This window comes from Arctopsyche grandis, chromosome 4 (assembly GCF_051622035.1).
Source record: "Arctopsyche grandis isolate Sample6627 chromosome 4, ASM5162203v2, whole genome shotgun sequence".
Taxonomy (NCBI): Eukaryota; Metazoa; Arthropoda; class Insecta; order Trichoptera; family Hydropsychidae; genus Arctopsyche; species Arctopsyche grandis.
The window spans coordinates 12,939,273-12,954,413 of NC_135358.1; the positions used below are offsets into that span (position 1 = coordinate 12,939,273).

At 27.0% G+C, this 15,141-nt stretch overlaps 3 protein-coding genes across 5 annotated transcripts; all 3 read right to left on the minus strand.

Moving 5' to 3' along the window:
- Positions 1-287: 287 nt before the first annotated feature.
- Positions 288-2,622, minus strand: LOC143911063 (uncharacterized). 2 transcript variants are annotated; one of them, XM_077429786.1, is made up of 6 exons: positions 2,548-2,618; positions 1,438-1,627; positions 1,258-1,359; positions 1,052-1,189; positions 856-936; positions 288-766 (listed from the first exon to the last, which is right to left on the minus strand). In XM_077429786.1, the coding sequence occupies exons 2-6, from the start codon at positions 1,475-1,477 to the stop codon at positions 732-734; spliced, it is 396 nt and encodes a 131-aa protein (XP_077285912.1). In that variant the 5' UTR covers positions 1,478-1,627; positions 2,548-2,618; the 3' UTR covers positions 288-731. The 2 variants fall into 2 exon arrangements, with proteins under 2 accessions (XP_077285912.1, XP_077285913.1); XM_077429787.1 differs by lacking the exon at positions 1,438-1,627 and having other exon boundaries at positions 307-766; positions 2,548-2,622.
- Positions 2,623-3,300: 678 nt separating this feature from the next.
- LOC143910955 (uncharacterized) lies at positions 3,301-6,280 on the minus strand. 2 transcript variants are annotated; one of them, XM_077429611.1, is made up of 6 exons: positions 6,068-6,274; positions 4,958-5,147; positions 4,778-4,879; positions 4,572-4,709; positions 4,376-4,456; positions 3,301-4,286 (listed from the first exon to the last, which is right to left on the minus strand). In XM_077429611.1, exons 2-6 carry the CDS (start codon positions 4,995-4,997, stop codon positions 4,252-4,254), a joined length of 396 nt encoding a protein of 131 aa, XP_077285737.1. In that variant the 5' UTR covers positions 4,998-5,147; positions 6,068-6,274; the 3' UTR covers positions 3,301-4,251. The 2 variants fall into 2 exon arrangements, with proteins under 2 accessions (XP_077285737.1, XP_077285738.1); XM_077429612.1 differs by lacking the exon at positions 4,958-5,147 and having other exon boundaries at positions 6,068-6,280.
- A 7,622-nt stretch (positions 6,281-13,902) lies between these two features.
- Polr1H (RNA polymerase I subunit RpI12) lies at positions 13,903-14,710 on the minus strand. The gene is made up of 4 exons (XM_077429613.1): positions 14,614-14,710; positions 14,427-14,526; positions 14,077-14,308; positions 13,903-13,999 (listed from the first exon to the last, which is right to left on the minus strand). Exons 2-4 carry the CDS (start codon positions 14,524-14,526, stop codon positions 13,975-13,977), a joined length of 357 nt encoding a protein of 118 aa, XP_077285739.1. The 5' UTR covers positions 14,614-14,710; the 3' UTR covers positions 13,903-13,974.
- Positions 14,711-15,141: the final 431 nt, after the last annotated feature.

A 15,141-nucleotide genomic window follows, 5' to 3' on the forward strand; every position in this document is an offset into this window, starting at 1 on the left:
TAATTTGTAAAAATTATGCACGGTAATCTGAAATCTATAGATATCTCTATAGACATCTCTATAATTTCGTGTTTATTATATGTATAAAAATTGTAATAATAATTGTACACAAAAATCTAAAAATAATCCATAGATGTCTCTATGATTATTATTTATGTACTGATTAATTGTTATATGCTATGTATTCTGATTGTATATGTATTATTGTATTTCTGACCGTTATCGTATACTCGTCGCATTGGAGCGATCTGTAATGACGAGTGTATATTGATTGTAATAATAAAATAAAATAAAATAAAATATATTGCATTACTTTTCATAATAAAATTCGAATTAGTCATTTCAAGGTGTGACAATTTATATAATGAAATCATTCCATATTACATATATACAATAAGTGATAGCTTCTAAGTAATCTTATCAGGGTACACATCCATTTGTTTGATCACTTGTTAGGAAATTCGGTTCAAAATAATTTGAACGAATCAAAATGACTGTAAATATTACATATCTGATAAGGATTTAAAAAAGCGGTGAATGTAAAAGTAACATATTTAATTATATATCCTGATTTTTCGGCTGAACAGGTTCCGATGCTATAAAATAATAGCAACAAAATTCGATAATTGCGGCCACAAGACCTAAAAATAAAAAAAAAGCTAGGCATCCACTCGATGGTAATGTAGTAGATATAATGAACCATTGGAATAACTCCGGATGCCACAATCTTATCATCTTAGTATTGCAGTTATTGAGTTAAGTTTACCTGAAAAGTAATGATGATACAAAAATTGCTTCAAACAAAACAATACGTGTATATAATATATATGTATATAATGATTGTTCAAGGTATACCTTGCTCACTAGCAACGATTTGTTTATTCAACACAGGTTTATTATTTAAAACTGCCCGATTTAAAATACCGAAAGTTGGGGCTGAAAATTTATACCCAAAATATATAAAATTTTGCGAGTTACAAATGAAAGCAAGTTAAATAAAGATTATAAAAAATTCAATATAATTATTCTATTTAAAATTTTATGAAATTACCCAAAAATATCATCCAAGGTTTCGAGCTAATCAAAAGCATTGACGAGCTGATGAACTGGGACACGGCACCGATCATTCCAATCGTCTTGTCTTCAAGTTTCAGTTTATGTTTTAATAATTTCACTATTATTATAGTACCTATGCATATATGGACGAAATCAGTAAACATTAATAATGATATTGCTACACTTGTTGATTTATATTACCCAAGAATTGAGTTATTCCACGAAATGCGGCAAATATTCCATACTCAACTTCTGTCCACTGAAATTTATGCCTTAAATACAAATATAAGAGAATCATTTCAGCTGAAAAGTATAAAACACTTATGGATGAATGTAGTATTCATAAATGTGTCACTAATGTTGGTATAATTTTTTTTTTACTTGCTAAGGTTATCGAAGTAGTACTTGGGACAAACACCATTAATATTACATTTCTTCTCTTTTTACCCTCTCTACTTTTAAATAAACATTTAAATGCTTGAATAGGCAATTTCAAATTGAAAACATTTGGAAGCTTTTCGGAAATATTGACATCTTTTATCTTCCAAATACCGTAAATAAAAGATGTTAGCTATAATTAAATAGAGATTTTATAAAATAACAGATAATCGTGAAATCTTGATAGTAAAGAAAAAATCCACATACAGACCATGCACACATTCTCATTTTTAAAAACAATGAAGACGTGACCGATTATGATAACAAATCAGTCAAAATCTTGAGATCGAACATACTTATGATTGCAATACTTAGTATTGATAAAATAAAAATGATTAAAATTTACTGGAATTGATGATTGTATGTAATTAAATATGACAAATGAATGCAAAAATCATATATGAAAGTATGAGACAAATAGAGAAAATAGAATTTAGATACTGTATAGAATAATACGACTCATTAAATAAAATATAGAGTTAGACGAATAAAAAATATTAAAATATACATATACATAGTTACAGCGACAATATATTGAGTTGTTGAAATTGAGAAGTATATCATGAATCGGTGATAACAGACAGCTGAATTTGATGAAATCCATTTTATATTTAAAAACTAAATCAATTTATATATTATACTAAAATATAATACTGTTACGTATACTAAAAAGAGCCGCCGAGTAGTTGCAATCGGATTAGCCCGAGTAGCATCCCAGAGACTGTGTTACCGTTATAATTGGTTTCAAGGATTATATCTAGACTCTAAGTGCATGTAGGCTAAACAATGGCCGCTATTTGGTCCCTTCTCAGAAGTGACGGATACCATGGTACAGTGGGACCAAATGTCGTGGGAATACATATCCGAGTACGTGACCATAACAATAGGTAAACAAATCAGACGTCGAAGATGTCCTGAGAGACCTGCCCCTTATAAGGCGGTAAATTTGAATTTTTAATATTTATGTATACGAATTTTATTAAAATAAAATATATTCTTTCTATAAAAGTCACGATTTTAACTATGGCAATGATCATAAAAATGAAAACTCACAGTTCTGTATTGGTTAATGGAATAGCCTGTTCAATTGAGCTGTTTGCCATGACTTTAAGAAGTACTCGAATAGTCGAATGCGGGATAAAATAAAAAATGTTAAAACATTTTGTCAAAATGATAACAATAAAAAAGATGATTTATGTGGTTGATAAGAATCAACGTTAAATGTAATTTGAGTGTTACGTTTAACTATGTATGTACTTATGTGTGTACAATACATACCATATTCATATGACATACAATATAATTTAATAAAACTATCAATTCAATTCAACAAAAAAGAAATATTTTGTATGCCTATCAGTATATTCGAATCAAACTATGTTTACTAAATTAGTTACTTTATTGTCGAATGTATATCAAATTTGTTTGTCAAGCTTTACCTTCAAGTGATTTCACATTGCTGCACTTAGGCTGACATAGTTTTATATCGAGTTTTAAATTATGTTCTGGCGGACAAAAAAGGATTTAAAAAATGATAGTGGTGTGAGATTCTTATTCCTAATGGAAAGTGCAATAAGGTGGATATTTTGCACTAAAAGAATACAAGTCACTCAAAATGGCATAAAATATGTAAACATACTTTATAAAACCTATGCAATTATTATGGGCATGATTATAATTCCATCATTTCATATATATAATATTTTTGTTGCCTTAAATATATCAAAAATTTTATTGATCGTTGTTTGGGGGTGGAGGTTGACTTATTTTTTCAATTATATTTGTATGATGATTTTAAATTTGTTTGGTTTATCAACACTATCAATTTATATATTCAATATATTCATAGACGTCGATTTTAAATTGAATCTTAAGAATATCCAAACTGCTGGTTAGGTTTGGGGGTTTTGTGACTCCAAATCGATCGTTTCTCTATCAGAGTTTGCCAATTTTATCTGATCATTGTTGAAACGGTTCCTGAAAATTGGTATTAGATCATTTCCTGTTGTCACAAAATCTGTGTGTATAATTTGTAAAAATTATGCACGGTAATCTGAAATCTATAGATATCTCTATAGACATCTCTATAATTTCGTGTTTATTATATGTATAAAAATTGTAATAATAATTGTACACAAAAATCTAAAAATAATCCATAGATGTCTCTATGATTATTATTTATGTACTGATTAATTGTTATATGCTATGTATTCTGATTGTATATGTATTATTGTATTTCTGACCGTTATCGTATACTCGTCGCATTGGAGCGATCTGTAATGACGAGTGTATATTGATTGTAATAATAAAATAAAATAAAATAAAATATATTGCATTACTTTTCATAATAAAATTCGAATTAGTCATTTCAAGGTGTGACAATTTATATAATGAAATCATTCCATATTACATATATACAATAAGTGATAGCTTCTAAGTAATCTTATCAGGGTACACATCCATTTGTTTGATCACTTGTTAGGAAATTCGGTTCAAAATAATTTGAACGAATCAAAATGACTGTAAATATTACATATCTGATAAGGATTTAAAAAAGCGGTGAATGTAAAAGTAACATATTTAATTATATATCCTGATTTTTCGGCTGAACAGGTTCCGATGCTATAAAATAATAGCAACAAAATTCGATAATTGCGGCCACAAGACCTAAAAATAAAAAAAAAGCTAGGCATCCACTCGATGGTAATGTAGTAGATATAATGAACCATTGGAATAACTCCGGATGCCACAATCTTATCATCTTAGTATTGCAGTTATTGAGTTAAGTTTACCTGAAAAGTAATGATGATACAAAAATTGCTTCAAACAAAACAATACGTGTATATAATATATATGTATATAATGATTGTTCAAGGTATACCTTGCTCACTAGCAACGATTTGTTTATTCAACACAGGTTTATTATTTAAAACTGCCCGATTTAAAATACCGAAAGTTGGGGCTGAAAATTTATACCCAAAATATATAAAATTTTGCGAGTTACAAATGAAAGCAAGTTAAATAAAGATTATAAAAAATTCAATATAATTATTCTATTTAAAATTTTATGAAATTACCCAAAAATATCATCCAAGGTTTCGAGCTAATCAAAAGCATTGACGAGCTGATGAACTGGGACACGGCACCGATCATTCCAATCGTCTTGTCTTCAAGTTTCAGTTTATGTTTTAATAATTTCACTATTATTATAGTACCTATGCATATATGGACGAAATCAGTAAACATTAATAATGATATTGCTACACTTGTTGATTTATATTACCCAAGAATTGAGTTATTCCACGAAATGCGGCAAATATTCCATACTCAACTTCTGTCCACTGAAATTTATGCCTTAAATACAAATATAAGAGAATCATTTCAGCTGAAAAGTATAAAACACTTATGGATGAATGTAGTATTCATAAATGTGTCACTAATGTTGGTATAATTTTTTTTTTACTTGCTAAGGTTATCGAAGTAGTACTTGGGACAAACACCATTAATATTACATTTCTTCTCTTTTTACCCTCTCTACTTTTAAATAAACATTTAAATGCTTGAATAGGCAATTTCAAATTGAAAACATTTGGAAGCTTTTCGGAAATATTGACATCTTTTATCTTCCAAATACCGTAAATAAAAGATGTTAGCTATAATTAAATAGAGATTTTATAAAATAACAGATAATCGTGAAATCTTGATAGTAAAGAAAAAATCCACATACAGACCATGCACACATTCTCATTTTTAAAAACAATGAAGACGTGACCGATTATGATAACAAATCAGTCAAAATCTTGAGATCGAACATACTTATGATTGCAATACTTAGTATTGATAAAATAAAAATGATTAAAATTTACTGGAATTGATGATTGTATGTAATTAAATATGACAAATGAATGCAAAAATCATATATGAAAGTATGAGACAAATAGAGAAAATAGAATTTAGATACTGTATAGAATAATACGACTCATTAAATAAAATATAGAGTTAGACGAATAAAAAATATTAAAATATACATATACATAGTTACAGCGACAATATATTGAGTTGTTGAAATTGAGAAGTATATCATGAATCGGTGATAACAGACAGCTGAATTTGATGAAATCCATTTTATATTTAAAAACTAAATCAATTTATATATTATACTAAAATATAATACTGTTACGTATACTAAAAAGAGCCGCCGAGTAGTTGCAATCGGATTAGCCCGAGTAGCATCCCAGAGACTGTGTTACCGTTATAATTGGTTTCAAGGATTATATCTAGACTCTAAGTGCATGTAGGCTAAACAATGGCCGCTATTTGGTCCCTTCTCAGAAGTGACGGATACCATGGTACAGTGGGACCAAATGTCGTGGGAATACATATCCGAGTACGTGACCATAACAATAGGTAAACAAATCAGACGTCGAAGATGTCCTGAGAGACCTGCCCCTTATAAGGCGGTAAATTTGAATTTTTAATATTTATGTATACGAATTTTATTAAAATAAAATATATTCTTTCTATAAAAGTCACGATTTTAACTATGGCAATGATCATAAAAATGAAAACTCACAGTTCTGTATTGGTTAATGGAATAGCCTGTTCAATTGAGCTGTTTGCCATGACTTTAAGAAGTACTCGAATAGTCGAATGCGGGATAAAATAAAAAATGTTAAAACATTTTGTCAAAATGATAACAATAAAAAAGATGATTTATGTGTGTTGATAAGAATCAACGTTAAATGTAATTTGAGTGTTACGTTTAACTATGTATGTACTTATGTGTGTACAATACATACCATATTCATATGACATACAATATAATTTAATAAAACTATCAATTCAATTCAACAAAAAAGAAATATTTTGTATGCCTATCAGTATATTCGAATCAAACTATGTTTACTAAATTAGTTACTTTATTGTCGAATGTATATCAAATTTGTTTGTCAAGCTTTACCTTCAAGTGATTTCACATTGCTGCACTTAGGCTGACATAGTTTTATATCGAGTTTTAAATTATGTTCTGGCGGACAAAAAAGGATTTAAAAAATGATAGTGGTGTGAGATTCTTATTCCTAATGGAAAGTGCAATAAGGTGGATATTTTGCACTAAAAGAATACAAGTCACTCAAAATGGCATAAAATATGTAAACATACTTTATAAAACCTATGCAATTATTATGGGCATGATTATAATTCCATCATTTCATATATATAATATTTTTGTTGCCTTAAATATATCAAAAATTTTATTGATCGTTGTTTGGGGGTGGAGGTTGACTTATTTTTTCAATTATATTTGTATGATGATTTTAAATTTGTTTGGTTTATCAACACTATCAATTTATATATTCAATATATTCATAGAAGTCGATTTTAAATTGAATCTTAAGAATATCCAAAATAAGGATATGAAGAAACGCATTATTTTGATTCATTTGGTCTATATTGCTGTCAGGTTTTGTATCGAAATGTATGAATTTTTTTGTATCGGATTTACCTTTCGACTTGTCATATTTAGTATAATGGTTATAACTGAAGAGATAGATATATTACATTTTATTGTTGAATCGAACGAAGCGAATCATAGGCTTCGAATATTAAACGATATTATCAAAAATATTGGAGAAAAAATGAAAAATAAAAATTCTAAAGTGGATTTTCAACTGCAAGATACGATTCTTACTAGAACTCTATCTCACAAATATAAAAAATATTACAAACTATCTAATCAAAAGACTGAAGACATTATGGTGATTTTTTACAAAATATCTTTTATTTTTGATGCTATTAATTCATCATATTATATCCAGGTATTGTATAGAATTGAATTAAAACCAAACTATTATATATTTCATCATTATTATGATAAACATGGTGGAATTTTACAGATATTTATAAATACAACATTATTTTTTTTACATTCACTGTCAATCTCACTGATGTATGCTTCAAATTATTTTACTAAAAATGTAAGTATTATATGTACATATTTACAAGTATATATTTACACAAAATAGTAGAACATAATCAATTATCTTTTTAGACACTAAAATGGTTTTCATATTTTTTAATTGAAAATTTCATAAATATTATTCGATTAAGCATTTGTGCTACCATGGTAGAAATAATAGAAACAGAGGCAAATAAAACCAGTATTTTGATGCACAAATATCTTTTAGTTTCAGAAAAAGGTATGTATGTATATCATTGTAAATATGTTATACTAAAAACAGAATATAATAAGGTGACGATATTTCCCAGGACTCAAAACGGGACACTCCGCAAAAAAATTAAACCATTATATAATACATACATCGATACTCATGCATCGTAGACAGATTTTTTTTTCTGAACTGTGTAAAATTAACAAATAAAATAGCAAGTAATTTTCCAAAAAGATATTCGTGGTTTCTTTTAATTGCAAAAATTATGTGCAACTAAAAAGTTTGATTTCTTCTTTTGTAATAACGTTCTGGTGAATATTAAATAACTAGTGTTACGCCCGTTGAAATTTCAATGCGTGCTTTCGGATTGATACATGATTTTAGATAAAGTTACAATATGAATAGTAATAACACTGAGCAACAAAAGAAATTACCAGAGCGTAGACAAACAATCTTTACTAAGTTTGACCCATTGAATTCGAATATGATAATGATTTTTATTGGTTAGTGACTGTTTACGAGATATGAGCGTTTAAAAAAATGCGCGATTTTTACAGTTTTTTGGCTTTTACGGTCTTTAACTCAAAATCTAGTATTGTTGTGATCAAAGTGAGTATTGGAATCAATAGTCAGATGTTTTTTTCTATTGATTGTGATTTTTTATTGTTTTAAAATACTTATAATTAATTGTATAGCGAATTTTAAAAGTCATTTTAAAGATTGGTTAGTCTTCGCTCTGGTAACTCAAAAACGTGATTTTTTGTTGCTCAGTGTAATTATTCGAAATCGGAACTGAAACAGAAATCGGGAATCGGTTATGCCAATTAAATTATGCAATAAAAAATAATAATAAAATTATAAAACCCGAAGTCAACATCGAAGTCGAAATCGAAATCGGGAATCGAATAATATGAAAAGTACGTATTTTTACATCGCGTGACGTAAGCAAAAAGATTTATGAACTATGTATGTATGTTTAATTTACAAAACAAACCCTCGGTCATTGACCTCGCAACCTTGAATATTATAAAGGGAACTAATTATTTGGTAGGTTAAAAATAACTAAAATGATCAGTTAAATAATATAAATGATCAGTAAATATTCATTTTTATAATATAAATGATCAGTAAATAACAATTTTTCGATCAGTAATTAATTAAATAAGTGATCAGATAAATAATATAAATGATAAGTACTTAAAAGTTATTTAAAAATAATCTTTTGATGAAAATAGTATAACAACGCGATTTTTTGTTTTCAAAAACATAAAATGAATCATTTTACAAAATATTTAAATGTTATTTTAAAATAAATATATTCTATGTATGTAATATATTTGTATAATAATATTTGTTTTTGGAAAAAAATTAAATTGAAAAACAAGGACAGAACGGGATAAATAAAACAATTTTACGAAAACAACGGGACGAACGCAAAGCACGAGAAACACTGTCCTGGCTAAAACGGGACGTATGGTCACCCTAATCATTAATTATATGAACTACAAATTAAACAAGAGTATCGCCCTCAGGCGATAAAAATGATAAAACATAATTTTTTGAGTTGTAACTTTTTACGCTGGGGGTGATGTATATTGTTCATACACATATGTTTATATTATTTTTATTTATTTTTCTCAGATTTCACAAGTTTAGAAAAATTTACAAGGTTGCTTCAGTTCAAGAAGTTTGGCATAAAAGGAAATTTATTTTTTAATATGAATTATCGAATGATTTTTACGTTATTCTCGATGATTGTTTCATACACTTTGCTTTTCATGCAATTGAAATTGGATTAAGTATTTCTAACCACTGTCATAATATTTATTCAAAATGGGTATGCGTATACATATTTGTAATATAAGTAAATAAACCCATAATGAATTTGATGTGGTTCAGAATTATTATCATTAATATTTATAAGTATTGTCTATTGTAACACTGTATGTACTTTATTCACTAAACTATTGTTTGTTGATCGATTTAGTGATACTATGTGGCTAAGTGAATTAATATGGTCACTGCTTACATATGATTTAGCTGTAATATATTAAAAAGACCTACACATTAAAATTTTATTCACATTCTTTAGGAACTGAACATCTATCATTTTTTTCTTTGCGGTTGATTTTAATAATGTATACTATCGAAAGGTTCATTTCATCATTGAAAATGAAAAATAAAAACTGCATTCTATTTCTACTATTAGTGGAAAATATTTTCAAATGTATATTTGGCACACAAAAAATAAAAAATACTAAACATGGTCTTAGGCCTGTTAGCAAATTATATAAAATATATTCTCTAACAATCGGAATTGTAACGCTAACGTCGATGATTGCAGTGAATATTACGTTTGCAATTGCAGTGACCCATTTACCAAAATTATTATACATCGCAACAATATCATCCCAATGCCTGTTTTGTTTACAATATTTTTGTATCATGATTTTTAGTATTAATACTGCACCAATTCAAATCAGAAACATATTTGAAAATTTCTTAAAAATTGATATAAAATTAGGAGTGGAAAACTTACATAACGATCATGTAAAAATGCGTGTAATATTATACCACGTATTTTACGTTATTATTCGATTGACCATTGTGATTTTTCAGTTTATGGACAAACAAAATTATTTTACAACTGCCACCATACTTGTGGTCATTCTTTCGGAAGAAATTGAAATATTGCATTTTATTATCAAAATCAATGAAATTAAGTATCGACTACATTACTTTAACAATATCATTTCTAGTGATGGAATAAAATATTTCAGTAAATCTAAAATCGATTTATATTTACACGAAAGCCTATTAGAAGCCATATTTTACAGCACTAAAGAAGAATTGCAGATATTGCATCGCAGATATGATTCAAAAGTTGATATGAATAAAATGATGAGTATTCTAAATACCATTGATTCTATCATTAATGAAATTAACTCATATTATAGTATACAGGTAAAAATTTTAAAATTTTATAATCGTTTCAGTGGCGTAACTACAAAATACAAAATACCAACTGCAATTTTATTTCATAGGTACCTAATTAATTTTAGTGATAACATATTAGAAAATAAACGTAGCTATTTATTTATATTTCAGTTATTTTATTTTTCTTTTGATCACCAAGTTTGACTTGGGAGCTGGTTTGATGGGTCAATAAATACGGTAACCGAATCAAACAGAACAATGACAATTCAAAACAAATAAAACATTAATTTTTGTCAAATTTCGATATTTGTACATATGTATGTAGTAATGAAAAATAAAATAAATATATTAGACGGATTAAGACGAGATATGTATGTATGTAGTGGCGACTCGTCTTTAAGGCCATTTATGTTTTATTTATTTTAATTTAGCTTGTTCTGAATTGTCATTGTTTAGTTTTGTCACTGTTCTGTATATTCATGGAACTGTATGTACATATGTATGTACATACTTGCAGCATAGAAAAAAAAGATTGTGAGCTACAAAAAGCAGTGGAACCATAAAAAAAGTATAGAGAAATGGGACATATAATCAAGTAGTCCAGTAGTTACGACCCTGATATGATCGCTTTGAAAAAATGATATTTGTGAAATTAAATATGTATGTATTTGAATAATATAGTTATCAAATTTACAGCTTTTCTTTTCAACTGCCAAGATGTTCAACCACATTCTTGGTTTAACAATATATATAAACACATTTTTTTTGGTACAACGAGATATTTCGTCCATTGTAAGTTATGGATATTTTTTATATATGCAGTATAATCAATTTATTGAAGATAATTTTTCACGTGTAAAAATAAATTTATTCTTTTTAAGAAAATGTTGTGGTTTAGAAACAGCCTAATTGAAAGTATTGTGAATTTTCTTCGAGTGTGTATGTGTGCATCAATGTCAGAAATGTTACAAAGTGAGGCTGATCGTACAAAAATAACGGTACAGAAACTACTTCTTGCTACAGAAAAAGGTTTATCAAATTTAAAATATGTACATTCATATTATAATTGACATATCACAATCCTTAAAATTAATACAATATAAATTTTATATAGAAAATGGCGAAACAGACGTTTTAGAAAGATTTTCTAATTTTCTCGAAATGAAAGATGTTGGCATGAAAGGAAATCTATTTTTCAGTCTCAATCATCAAATGATATTCAAATTAATTTCATTGTTAATAACTTATACAATTGTATTTACTGATGTGAACTAGTATAAAATGTTAAAAAAAAACCTCAAAATGTATTTTATGATCGTAAAAATGTAATTGTGGAATTCTTATTAAAATAATCGTTTTAAGTAAAACATCGCACGCTCATTCAGTCAATATCAAAATCATTATGTATAGTGTAATCTATTAAGTACATTCATATGTATGTTTGTGAAACAATTTCATATTTTATGATGTTAGTAAATAAATTACATTTTATAGACTTTGAATTATTGATTTGCTAATAATACAATTTCATTTCTATTGTTCAGCATCGATTTTGGTTTATTAATATTTAAAAAATGTCTCCATCAGTAGTAAAAAATCAAAGTGAAATTAATTTTCTTCTCAATGTTGAAAATACTTTTAAATGGATATTTGGAATTCAAAAAATTAGAGCAACCAAAAATAGGATTAAGATTGTTAGTAAATCGTATAGAATTTATTCATTAATGTCTGGATGTGTTATTACAATTTTGATGTTATGGTTGTACATGAAAACCGAAATAATACGCAAAAAAATGATACCGAGCTTGTTAAATTTTGTAATATGGTTATCGGATATACTATATTGTTTGCAATACATAATAATAAAAATTTCAATTGTCACGGTAATACCCAAGAAAACTAGGACCATGTTTAAAAACTTAATGAGTGTAGATACGAAATTAAATATAAAAAAACTGTTCAATAACAATGTAAAATTTCGAATAATATTAATTCATGCAATATATACGATTGTACGATTACTTATTTTGACATTTGAATTGTATCAAGAAAATACATATCTTAAAATCACTATATGTTTTTTGATCATTGTAACTGAAGAAATTGAAATTTTGCATTTTTTTATAGAAACGAATGTAATAGTTCACCGTTTTCACTATTTCAACAATATTATTTTAAGATTCGGTACTGAAAATTTTCAACAATGTAAAGTAGATTTTTACGTACAAGGCAGCATTTTAACAAATACATTGTATGATATTAAACACGAAATTCAAAATTTGAAAATAAATTCTGTACACTCACATATTGATATGGCCAATATGATGACAATTTTAAATGAAATAAATTCTGTAATTGACGATATTAACTCATGCTACACTTTATCGGTGAGATTTTTATTATTTTTTGTATAAATCAGTTATGTGACATTCTATGTAATAGTTTCAATGGATTTCAGATTTTATCTTCAACAAGTAATACATTCAGGCACTTTCTATGCTTGGCTACATTTATTAATTCCTTTAAATCTCTTACACGCACATTTATAGTAAGTTTGTATGCGTTTTATCAATTTTAATAATATCGAACAATTTTTTATTTACTTATTTTATAACTAAAATTTGTTTTCTATTCTTTATTAACTTTTAAAGAGCTCGGCATGGTTTAGAAGAAATTTAATGGAAGCTTTTGTATATTTTTGTCGAACATGTGCTTGTGTTACTGTATCAGAAATGTTACAAAATGAAGCTAATCGTACAATGATGCTGGTACAAAAACTCCTTTTAGTAGCTGAATCAGGTTAATAGCGTGTTGGATTTAATAATATATAGTGTATATATATGACATAATGTATTTAATTTGAGTTTTAAAAAAAATAATTTCATTTAGGAAACCGTAATACGGATTATTTGGAAAAATTTGTAAGATACCTTGAAAATAGATACGAGTATATGGGCATAAGAGGAAATCTATATTTTATTTTTGATTTTAACAATCGAATCATATTTAAACTATTTTCACTTTTAACAACATATACATTTGTGTTCACCGAAATCCAAGTAAATTAATACAAACACAATATTTCTGTCTTTTGTGTGACCGTACGACACATACTAAATATTTATAAGAAATGAAAAAGTTTCAATGTGAAATTTTGATCAGTGTTTAATTTTTTAATTTGTTTTGGATTTGTCAATCACGTAGAACCTATACTGTGTTGCAAAATTTAAGTACTGTGCGCATTTCTATGGTAATATGTAATTGTGAAACTTTTGTGTAGTATTGAAAGATGTTTGTGTTTTTCGGATATTATGTATTAATAAAATTATAACAAAAAGATTTTTAGTCTAAATTATTTAAAAATACAAATATATTAAGAATTTTCCGTCTCTTTAAATCTGAAAAACAATAATGCCAAAGCCAATAATTAATAATATGATCAATAATAATACCAAATTTTCAGGAATGTACTTACTTGCACTTGGTACATGTATAAAAAACTGTTTGGCCTTCATCAGCGGATCTCAATTGTAAAGTAGCATATGACATTTTTTCATTACTGCAAGCTGGACATTTCCTTTCGACAACTGGACCTTCTAAATCTGCCTCTTTCTTTATTCGTTTTGACATACTTTTCTCTCGCAATTCCTTGGGCGTATCAATTTGATTAAAATATATAGAATATTCTACTTTCATATCACCATAAACTTAAATAAACATAAACATAAATTTTTAATAGAAAAAATGATAAAATCTGTGTTGTATACAAACTATATGTATACATAATTTAATACCATTAAATATTTTATTTAAAAATGAAAATACCGTCGATTTTATGGGGATCATTGCAACAATAGCAATTAATAGTAGGTCGATTTGAAGGCAACGGAAGAATTGAGCCACATCTTGGGCAAAATCCAGACATCTATTGTAACCGGTAATACATATAATGCAAACAATAAATTTATAAAATGCAAATATTTTAATAAAAATTGTTATTTGGATCTAAAACAATCTTACATTGATAAATATATAATAAGATGGTATCACGAGACTCCTGGATATACAAAGCAATATAACCTATAAACGTCAAAATCACGTCGAATTCAAAATTGCCACCCTAAAAAATTTAACGAAAATGAATTTAAAATAAAAATAAATACATAGGGGATGCTACAATTATTGGCCATTTGGATTAGAATAATACATTAATTCAAATGTATGGTAAATAAATAAACATATTGATATTGATTAATATCTAACAGAAAAACTATTGAAAACATAAAAGCTGCAATATCACGAGGTTTTTATTTAAAGCTTTTATTTTTACATGCGTTTTAAGCTTCACTTGAATTAGAATTCCAGTGTTCAATAACCCAGTAAGCATGGGCAATGACTGTTATTTTTCCCTCGTGGAAGCTTTTTTTAAATATACTACGAGCATAATGAAAACTGAAACCTCTATGTGAGAAGCAAGAGAGTATAAACAGAAGCATATATACACTATTAAACAAAAACACTTTGCAATTAAAACAATTAG

Excerpts from the sequence above, each read along its gene's own strand:
- LOC143911063 (XM_077429786.1), bottom strand. The coding sequence starts at position 1,477 with ATGGTGTTTGTCCCAAGTACTACTTCGATAACCTTAGCAA. Across the intron at positions 937-1,051 it reads ACCTTGGATGATATTTTTGG|CCCCAACTTTCGGTATTTTA; the intron begins GTAATTTCATAA and ends ATAAATTTTCAG. Across the intron at positions 767-855 it reads AATCGTTGCTAGTGAGCAAG|GTAAACTTAACTCAATAACT; the intron begins GTATACCTTGAA and ends ATTACTTTTCAG.
- LOC143910955 (XM_077429611.1), bottom strand. The coding sequence starts at position 4,997 with ATGGTGTTTGTCCCAAGTACTACTTCGATAACCTTAGCAA. Across the intron at positions 4,457-4,571 it reads ACCTTGGATGATATTTTTGG|CCCCAACTTTCGGTATTTTA; the intron begins GTAATTTCATAA and ends ATAAATTTTCAG. Across the intron at positions 4,287-4,375 it reads AATCGTTGCTAGTGAGCAAG|GTAAACTTAACTCAATAACT; the intron begins GTATACCTTGAA and ends ATTACTTTTCAG.
- Polr1H (XM_077429613.1), bottom strand. The coding sequence starts at position 14,526 with ATGTCTGGATTTTGCCCAAGATGTGGCTCAATTCTTCCGTTGCCTTCA. Across the intron at positions 14,309-14,426 it reads TGATCCCCATAAAATCGACG|TTTATGGTGATATGAAAGTA; the intron begins GTATTTTCATTT and ends TGTTTATTTAAG. Across the intron at positions 14,000-14,076 it reads TATACATGTACCAAGTGCAA|ATTTAAAGAGACGGAAAATT; the intron begins GTAAGTACATTC and ends ATTGTTTTTCAG.